Source organism: Atractosteus spatula, chromosome 11 (genome assembly GCF_055471065.1).
Source record: "Atractosteus spatula isolate fAtrSpa1 chromosome 11, fAtrSpa1.hap1, whole genome shotgun sequence".
Classification (NCBI taxonomy): Eukaryota; Metazoa; Chordata; class Actinopteri; order Semionotiformes; family Lepisosteidae; genus Atractosteus; species Atractosteus spatula.
In genome coordinates, this window is record NC_142716.1 from 3,160,833 (window position 1) to 3,171,329 (window position 10,497).

Below are 10,497 nucleotides of genomic sequence, written 5' to 3' on the forward strand. Positions count from 1 at the left end.
CATAGGGGAACACTTTCATGCTTTCCTCTCTTGAGGAGAAAGCGGTATCATCCCATCAAGGCACTATTCCTCGTGCTTTGTGAAATCTAAACGCATGTTTTCCTGTTGCATCCTGGCACCTTTTGTGCTAAAGCGAACAAGATCCTGCTGTGACAGCAGCGAATGTCAGGCTTGACGCTGCTGGCTGGAGCGTCGGGGCCCGGTCCCTCCTGCTTCCTGCTGCTGTCAGCGCTGCAGCCCCTCCGTCGAAGGCGCTGGCCCTGCCCGTCCCGCTGGCGCCGCGGTTGCCGTGGAGACGGGACCCGCGCACGTGAAAGGCCACACAGTGTCCCGAGGACCCGGCAGTCAGCGTGGCACACCGCGGCCCTTATCAGCCCCTCGCCAGGCTCTGGGGACGAGGATTAATTCCGGCGCTCAGGGTGGCACGCTGATAAGCTTTCGCGCGGGTTAGGCCATTAACCTCAGGGCTGCTGCCTGTCACTCACTGCTGAAGGGAGCTAAATGAAACACAAAGACCGCTCGGTTCTTCACTGCCGGGGATGTCAAAAAAAAAAAAAGTCGAGCTACAGGGTCGTTTTTCATGCACACACTCCTGTGCAGAGTCTCAGATCTGTGTGGTTCTTATGTGAATTGGCAGATCTCTCTTGTGTGTTTGCATATGTGAGGGAGGGAATACAATATGCCCATACACTATATACAATACGATGCCATACACAATATACGGTACAATGGCCCAGTGTTACGCAGTTTTAATTTGTAGTTGGCCTCTATACTTTTTGTAGGGCGGTTCAGATGTTTTCACACTCTTCTTTGAATACCTTAACATTTTAAAAGCTAAATCCTGAATTAAATCCTTGGGATAAAAAAAAAATCATTTTCCAGTTTCCGCCTGTAATTCAGGCAAGGCTGTCCTGGTCATCAGCCGTAGGGTCCCGGTGTTCCGCTCGGTGCTCTGAGGCGCTGTGCCGCTGCGTGTGCCTAACATTTGTATCCTGTCTTTTACAGAATATTCCAACACTGGGAACAGTTGCTATAACAATGGCTCTCCATAACTGCGATGAGGTAGCTGTGGCCGGATTTGGATACGACATGAACAGCCCCCACGCTCCTCTACACTACTACGAGACTGTGAAGATGTCTGCTATTAAAGAGGTACGAGTACGAAGGCTACACGTTGTCTGCCGCGGGCTTCAGCGCTGGCTGATTTTTTTTTTTCCTAGGTTCAGACTACAAAGCGGTGTGAATGTTCCTTCTTGTGCTCGTGCACGCCATAAAACACCCCTTCTGTCATTTCCTAGAGAATTCAAATGTGCAAACAGAGATTCACAGCAAGTACAGTTTGACGAACATCACTTCTCAGCAGCGTGTGCTCCTGTAACAGAGCACTCAGTTGACCTTGTGTAGTACAAGTGCCCAGCCTCTTCTGGGCTTGCAGGGAGCTGCTATCAGCCAGTTATCTGTGGAACAGTTTCGTCATTCATGTTCTCCTCCCCCCAGGCTTCAGCCTGAGCCAGTCATTCAGCAGCAGCGGTGCTTGATGGCTGAGGAGCTCACACACTGTTGCCCCGGTTTAATGATGTTTTCTTAAGACTTGCGAGTCCTGATGGATTAAAATAACACTGCTCCGCAGCTCAAATGGTGTCTACAGCACCTAATCCCAGTGCTGAAGGACAGGCTAATAGAGGCATGGGTTTTGGGTTACTTTTCAACTTCACGCTGTGAGAGGCTCCTTTAAAAAGCTCTCAGGCCAGGCTTTTCTTTACAAAGTGTGCTGCGAGGGCTGTCGCTACTCTGTTCACTGTTGCCAAGGTGGTTATACCCATCACTTTTTTTCCCCCCCTGCTCACTGTAAAAAGGATGCACCAGTGTCTGCAGGCACTGCGACAGCGAGTGTGTTGTTCATTAAAGGGATTTGTACTTGGCTGTAGGGCTTACATGTAACTAACATAAAAAAGGCTGCGTTGACAATACCAAAATAAAAACGTTCAGAATGTTTTAAATGGCAGGTCTTTTTCTGCGCTGCAGGTTGTCCATTGTAGTATAATCCTGACAAAGCCATTGTATGTAGCCACTCCTCAGGTGGAAAAAAGGGAGTATGATGTACTAAACAATAGAAGATTTTACCAGGTTGTCAGCTTTGATAGTTCTGCTTTTCATATTCGTGTCCTGTGGTCTTAAGTCTCGTAAAATGCATCTTAAGGGAATCTTGGGATTTCCTTAAGCACAAAAACCTCAGATGGAGAATCCCTAAAGCAGAAGACCCCCATTTCATCTTGCATTGCTGCAGGAGCACTAAAGCTTCCTGTGGTGGCTGGAGTTCCTTGGAAGAAGGTTCGCTCCGAATTGGGAATCGGAACTGGTGGAGGTGGCTCAGGCAGTAGGTTCTGAGTTCCTCTGGAGTGAGTCTTCTCTTATGCTTATGGCTGCTTCCTTTGTTTTCTACAGTCTTTCTTGAAATAACAGAATTTATCATTCGGTTTTCTTTTCTGCCGCGTTTGGAGAGGGTAGTGAGTGACAGTCCTTTCCTCTGTTTGATATTTGTGTCTTTTTTTTTTCCCGCCGTTCCAGTTCTCTCTCCAGGAGTTAACTCCAAAAAACGAAAGACTGGACATTGTCAAGGCTGCAGCTCAGCAGGGGGGTTTATCAGTGTTGCACAGGCTGAGGAGAATGGTAGATCACCTGCGGGCTTTACTGCGTTTAGCTTTGTCAGTTTTTTGAGACCTTTCATTTCACTGTCATTAATCTTGCCGCAAAATAGCCCATGCCAAAAAAACAGCTGAGTCGTATGTGATGTATGATATTATCTTCTCTCTGAATGCAAATGGTTATGCGTTGTCTTGGGTTTGTCTTGGTGGAGAGTATTCTAGTGGCCCAGCAGTATTGTTTCGCCAATGGAGATGCTATCCAGTCTTTCCAAGCCTCGGCATCCTAGCTCTTCACAGCCACATGCCTCTCTTGGATTTCAGTTTGCAGTTCCGTGCGGCTCATTCTCGACAGGGGTGAATTATTGAGAGCGCAGTAATTGTTTCTGTGTGACCCCGCAGCAGGAATTTCTGGGTGATTAAACCAGGGTTGGATTTTGGGGGGGGGGGGGGAATAGAAATGTAATTGATTCTCAGTGTTGAATGTCATGTTCAGGACAGCAGGAAATGTCTCCCGTCTCTCTTTCCTTGCATGAACTCTCTGCTAATTAGAAAGGCTTGACTGCACGTCTTTTAACTGCTGGAGACGGTCTTCATCCAGGAAAGGTGGACAGATCCTGTTTTTTATCTGTGGTTCTTCTGAGCAGATGAAAGGAGGTCATTGCCCAGAGGACACATGGACCAGCACGAATGGAAGACACGCGGTTAACAATGTCTTGAGGCCGCGTTAAAATACAGGAGTGCTAAAACTTACGTTTTATAACGTCTGTAATGTCCGGATTTATTTTTATCTTTGGAGATGCTGTCAGACCACCTGTGAAGGAAGGTTTTACCACCAAGACTGTTTTGTGCTTCCGGAATCTGTACAGTTTGACATGGAAAAAAAACAAGTTTTTAATTTTTGGTATCTAGAAACCATCGTAAGCAAAGACATTCATGTAAATTGCCTTATTCTGTGAAAGGTTTTACTGTAGGTTCAGCCAACTCCTGAATTGTTAAAAACTACAGAACCCTTTGTGATAAAGGCCGCCATGACCTGGGCTGAAAATGTCAGAGATCAAAGACTGAAGCACTGTCGTACTGCATCATGCCTTACTTTTTTAATTGATTTTCCATAGAGGAAAGTTATTTTACATTTTTCATCTTTAAAAGACTGTGAGGTGCGCCGCTCCTATTATCATTGTAGCACGAGTACAGTATGGTTATTCACCGCTCCTTTTCGCGGAAGTTGTTTGGCGCTTCGTCGGAAGACCGAGAAAGGCACGCATCAAGCGGAGAAGCGGCAAGACCGAACGGGGGAGCTCAAGACTCCGGTCTGTTGATTAAAAGGCCAGGCGCTTCAGCACTGATTTGCACAGCGCACAGTGTGGTTTGCAGGGGCAGGACCTAACCGTGGAGCAGCAGTCCCTGCCTTGGGGGTGATGGGAGCCCTCCTCCGAGCAGGACAGGCGGAGCGAGGGGCCGTGACCGGCCGAAGCCCACACACACGGAGCAGGAGGGAGGAGATAATTAAACGAACGCTGAAACCTGCGGACAGCCAAACAGGTCCCAGCTGAGTGTGATTTGCTATATTAGCATCAAGGAAATTAACATTTCTGTCGCCCTCCCTCCCTCTGGTAACCTCTCCCCCCACCCCCCACGTCAGGCAGGGAGTAGGAAGAGAGCTCAAAAGGTTGCTCCTTCATTCCTGAAAGGAATTTTTAAAAATCAGCCCAGAAAGCAGACGCGTTGCGCACGTTTTTCATCATCATTCAGCTTCTCCTTGCACCGAAGGCATTTCCTTGCTCTCCCCGTCTTGGCATTTACACTTGCGCTCTCTTAACATAGCGCAGGAGAGTCCTGTTTCAGGGCTGGCTGGTGTGTCATGACCCAGCCTGTTTCAGCGTCACAGCGTGTTAAAAAGCAAAGAAGCATCCCCCGCTGACGGATCTCCTGCAGGCTGGTGCTCGAGGCCTCAGCGCCGAGATTGAGTGATTTCTCAGCAGCTGTGACACACCGAGGAGGCTCGTACCTCACACGCCCGTGAAATCAGCGTGACAGAGCTGGCCCAGAAATTAACCTGGAACAGCTCCACTGGGACTTGAGTTTCAAAAGAAAAAAAATTAATTAAGCAACCAAATGCTCCTGGAGTGCTCTAGGGTGACATGGTTTAAATCATACACATTTCCTTATTTTGCTGCTGTTTTACAAGTCCTTGGAAGCTTGTGAGCAGTTTGTCGCTTAGACTTTTTTACTGGACTTCTTTATTAGTTCTTTATTATTCTTTCGGTTTCTTTGCGTAATTAATTTCTCCTTACAACCTCACAGTGATCTTAGTTCTTTTCCGACATGAATGTGTTACCGTCTAGAAATGGTGAACTGTACGGTAAAAAAAAAAACTCCCTGTACTGGTCTGTGCTTCGGTTCATATTGTCAGCTTGTATGACAGATGTTGGACACGATTGAGGAAAAGCCCTCGTAAGGCAGACAGATTTCTTACCAGATGAGGTGCAGGCAGTGGAACGCACTATGCCCAGCTCAGTGTCCAGCAGTGTGTCCTTTCTGCAGTCTGTCTGCCCTTCAGTAACAGCATCTTGAAAAGCAGTTGCAAGCCGCTCACGATAGATGAAGCTCACAGGGGTATGTAGTAATGTTATGGAATCTAAACCAAGCTTAGCTCATGGAACCCTTCAGCACCATGCAGACGGCATGAAGCCTTTGAATTCCAAAGGTACCATTCCAATAGGACAGACTGTCGTGTTTTTGTGGTTTCAGGCATTTGTCTGTGGCACAACAGCCGGTGAAAATTCATCCTCGGGTCTTTTGAATGATTTTTTTAAACCTGTCTCTATTCCTTTGAATTGACTCAGTCACAAAAGTTTTCCCTACTCTGCGACTGAGCACAGTGTTCCCTGTATCATTGTCAGGTAATCCTGCTTTATTCCATATCCTCTGCTTTTACTGTGGTGTTCCATAAACCCTTGAGTTACCAGCAGGGGCTTTGTTTGAACGGCTCAATGGCGTCTGCAGTGGTTTGTTGACTCTAGGGTGATCCCTTAATGCGGGTTTTGTCTCTTACTGTCACTGCCACTAGGTAGATCTGGAATTATGTGATCAAAGGAGCACTAGCAACATGTTCAGCATGAAACGTAGATAATGTGCAATGTTGTTTACATCAATAAGCATCGCATAAAAGAACATCTCTGCACGCATTTGTTGCTTGACCTGTTTTTATTCACCAGGGTTTAGTGGGTCACATACAATGGCTTATGGTGCTTGTGTGCTGCTGCTGCTGCTGCGCAGGTCTTCCCACCAACTGAACCTCATTCTTTTAATTCTCCTTTTTTTCTTCTTTTTATTCTCTAAACACAGTCCTGGACACACAACATTTCAAAGGAGAAGGAGTTTCTCCGCAAGCTGGTGAAGGCTAAGGTCATCACAGACATGACGAATGGGATCTGAAGCCTCTGCCGTTGAAGCCCTGTTCCCGTCGAACTCCGGCGTTCGAGGAGCGTGCTGGGAGACGGAGAGAGACCGGACGGCAGAGTGCGGCTGTGATCAAGCGTCCCGTGAGCTCTGAAGCAGGGCACAGCCCGCTCTTCTCTTCCTCACCGCCCAGGGGACAGAAGGTCACCCTGTTTGAACTGGCATGTGCCTTTAAGACAGAAAAGGCTGTTTTGGAGGATGTGATTTACACTACAGAATTCCTCCTGTAAAACATTCTTTCATTTTGAACTATTAGAGCGGAATTGGGGGATACTGAGCGACAAAAAAAAAAAAGAATAACAGGAAAGCTGTGTCTAAAAAAAAACATATAAAACTAATATAAATAAGAAGACTGGAAGATACTGGTTTATGTGCCAAATGTACCTCTGGAGGAGGTGCCCTCCACTTTTTGCTTGAATGTATTCACAGAGTCAACATCAAAGATTTACCGTGCGTTTTTAATGGTCCGCACCGCCCTTTCACAACTGCTTGTACAGGAATCTCTCCGTCCGGATATCAGTGGGCATATCCAGGTCATGCCCGTCGACAAGGGCAAGGTGCAGCTTTTTATTCCAGAACTGCTCCCCGTCACCTCTTCCTCTTTTGAGTTTTTATGGTTGTGATGCTGAGGTGTCTGCCGTTTCTTTTTTCTTTCTGCAGACAACAAGGGCAGGTCTTTTATTTATTCTGGGTTCGTTTTTTCAACGGCCAGGGGAGCATAGTTTGAGTTTGAGTCTTGAGCCGGAGAGCCGGTCTCGTTGACAAGACGCGGCCAGTGTACTGTACGTCAGCGCCCTTCTATTGTGCTTCCTGAGAACATGCCGACTCAGGTTCCAGAATGGTTCCATTCTGAAGGCTGATATTCAGTCTGGTAGCTTTTACTGCTTCTCAGTGTTACCGTCGTTCAGCTGCGGTTTCGTTTGATTTTGTCCTGCACTGCGTCTCTTTCAGTGTTGAACACGGGGACGGGGGAGAAATATTTATTTTGAAAAAGACTGACTGAGTGGACCTTCAGCAGTCAGCGCACCAATGTTAGTGACAATGTGTTCTTTAAAAGACGAAAAGACGCGTGTTGTGGGAAAGCCGAGCTGCATGGGTGCTCGCTTCTGTTTCTGCCCAGCAAGGTTTCTGGAGAAGCAACCCATCTGCAGCAACTTAGAGCTGTACTGCCTGGGCCAATATTTTTTGGAAACAGACCTGTGTCTCCTCCGGAGGCCACCCCAGGCTTCTCTCAGATGGTGCAGAAGACCATGCCAGCCTGACAGGAGATCCCAGTAAAAGTGTTTTCTTACCAATGCAGTATAATGTATAAAATGTATTATTAGTTGACCAATTGAGAAGTAAAGGTTTGGATATGGTTTGATTACCAATGAGGTGCCACTGTTGATAAAAACAGATCAAGAGTATATATTCCTCCTTTCTTTTGCCTATGCAGTTAATGCATAAATTACCTGATGTTTCTAGTAGAATTATGTTTTTTTTTCCAATCCCAATTATATAAACACTGACTCCACTGACAAGTGTAACTGGATTATAGTATTCTCTGTATGAAGGAATTTGAAAAAAAGAGACTGACTATTCCAGAAACCTCATGTTTTTAATTTTCAATTGTATTCACAAATATGTTCAGTGTTCACGTTACATATGGTTAACATTTTCCAGACACAAGTGAAAATTATGATTGTTAATCAAGTTTTTCCTTTTTTAACTTTTAAAAGAGCACAAGACAACCCTTCAGATCTTGAGGCTTTTTTTGCTAGAGATGATCGTAGCAGATGGTGCTAGAGGTTAACAGCGTTAAACTGAGATCTGGAAAGATTTACTGTGTATTAGTAGAGAGTTATACTGAATGACTGTATATTAGTAGTAATTCATTTGCTGGTGTTTCTCTTATTTTTGCTGCGTTAGACGTCAAACCTTCCGGCTTGATGTTGGGCAAGCAAATTCCCAGAGAGCACTTTCACTATAGGATAAGCCTGTAAACTTCAGAAAGTTTAGGAATGAAACATTATTACAGGTACTATATAGTTCCAGTTTGCTGCTGATTGGTGGTACACTATACAGTATATATATTTTATTCTGTTGTGTATTATTTTCACATATTTGTTGGTCGCTGTAAAGATCTTTCAGCCTGAAGTCAAAGACAAATAAACCATGTTACATCTTTTCCCTTGTTGTTTATGTTTTGAAGTGTACCTCACTCTAACTCCAGCTGCTGCACAATCCGCTCTGACCTCCCTCCATGAACTAGCAACCTCTTGCCTGTGTTGTGTAAAGTACTGTACAGTGAAGAGCCTTGTCAGCCAGAACTGAGACATCCCAAAACATTCTGCTTTCAATGTCCGATTTCTCTTTTTATCTTGCAGGAGAAAGAGAATTGTGCAATCTTGGTTCTTTTCACCAGCATTATTCATCAATAAAATTGAAAGTGTATGGCCTGAATAGATATGACCTGTTCTGTTCCCAGGAAATAACCCTAGCTAGACCATAGGAGAACCAGTGACCTTAAGAAATATGCAAACCTTTGTCATGTTTGGTTAGTACAGTATTGGAACAAGTAATAGGTTTATTCCATGCTGAAAAAAAGAAGAGAGAGAACACAACGTTTCGGCCATGGAGCCTCCTTCAGGTGTGACACCTGAAGAAGGCTCCACGGCCGAAACGTTGTGTTCTCTCTCTTCTTTTTTTCAGCATGGAATAAACCTATTACTTGTTCCTTTGCAGCCTACGCATGCTGACGCAGCTACCCACCTGAACTAGTACAGTATTGTATCACAGTAAACCCCTCAGTTTAACAGACTTTACTTTACAGGACTTCAGATTTAACTGTCAAATTTTACTGAAGAATAATATTGTCTGTAAAATCCTAAATATCGAACTTTACCTGCACAACGGGGATATATATAACGGGGAAATGCACAAACAATGAATGAAGCAAGGTAAAAATAGTACATAATGTAGGTTTAAAATTCAGGAATATCAGGGTCCCTGGTTGGGGCAGGTCAATGCTTATGATGGGTGTTTTGTGTTCTGTATGTTTTAGCAGATTTCATACAGTATATTTAGGACACATGATATAAAGAGCATTTGAGCTTCTGCATTTGTGATAAAAAAGGCACAGGAACAATTTTCTTTGAGTGTGCTGAATGCAATTGTTCAATAAGTAGAAAGATCCAGGAAGTATTTTTTCATATAGTAGTGTGTTTTGGAGCTCACAAAATGTAATTTGTTTGAATGAATTATTTAATGGACATTCTGAACTTACTGACACCCCTTCACCACTAATAATCTGTTAAACAGAGTATTTACTGAATTAAGTTCATTTTTCAAATATTCTTTTGGTATTTTTTTGCATTGCATACAGGATCCCTGTTGTAGTATAAGGTTACTACGCCAAAGGATCTCTTGAGAGTTTTGCAAAAAAAGATCTGGACACCTTCTCACACTTTTCACTCCATATAAGCTATGGCATATCAAGGGGGAAATGTTTCACACATTCTGAGGTTGCAGTTGTCCTGTTTCGTTTGGTGTGTTCCAAAAATGAAAACAAAATGTTTACGACCGTTTGTCCAGCATAAACAAACGCCCAGTGAATCTTAGCTGAGTCACTGTTGTGCAGTAAATGTTTGCTGAGATGTTTGTGCATCAGTGAAACATTGTAAAGGTCAGAGAGAGAGAGAGAGAGAGGGGAGGAATACTCTCTGGCCTTTCTCTTCTGCCAGCTCCAACTGTCTTATCAATAAAAAGAATCTTGCCTGTGAGGGTTTTCCATTTTCATACTGTACACTCATTTTTGTGTTGGATGTATCTATTTTAGACGTGACAGTGCTGTAGTTGTAGTTGTAGTTGTGGGTGTGTGTTCTTTTTTAAAAGAGCAACTTCGTTGTCATTGCAGAGTCCAGAAGCAGTTGCTTCCAGAAATGTTGCGCCGGGCTGAGCAGTACCAGCCTAACCTGGGATAAAATGGGAGAAAAGCACATCTGGGGGTTCGCCCATTGAAACTTCAAGACTGATGATGAATATCTTGTGTATCTGCGCCAGTAATTGCCAGATCTGTGATTCATGCAGTATGTGAATGGTGCCTGAATGACTGATCTGACAACGTAGGTCACGCAGCAAATGTTCGTAGGTGTCGACCTGGTCAATCTGTGGTGGGCTTGTTTCTGCCAGCCTGCTGATAAGCTTCCTGTACTGCACTGACTTTGATCTTGCCCTACTTAATCAATTCAGCCGTTTTCATGCGTCCTCTGGAGCAGTCTTGATAACATGCCCTCTCCTGGAGGAAACCCATTCTTCTCCTGCAGGCCTCCCTGCTCCTGCTGGTTGGATAAATTGTGGACAAACTGGGGAGGCATTTGACTGGAATTGATGACGCAACTGGGATAAAAAA

General features: G+C 44.7%; 1 protein-coding gene across 4 annotated transcripts in view; it reads left to right on the plus strand.

Moving 5' to 3' along the window:
• LOC148823309 (CMP-N-acetylneuraminate-beta-1,4-galactoside alpha-2,3-sialyltransferase-like) overlaps window positions 1–8,274 on the plus strand; it is a 90,027-nt gene extending 81,753 nt beyond the window's left edge. For all 4 annotated transcript variants that reach the window (XM_088927027.1, XM_088927030.1, XM_088927029.1 and 1 more), the window contains 2 exons: window positions 1,006–1,152; window positions 5,994–8,274. In XM_088927027.1, coding sequence (XP_088783153.1) covers window positions 1,006–1,152; window positions 5,994–6,083 — 237 coding nt within the window. In that variant the 3' untranslated portion in view covers window positions 6,084–8,274. The remainder of the gene's footprint in view (window positions 1–1,005; window positions 1,153–5,993) is intronic.
• The last annotated feature ends 2,223 nt before the right edge of the window (window positions 8,275–10,497 follow it).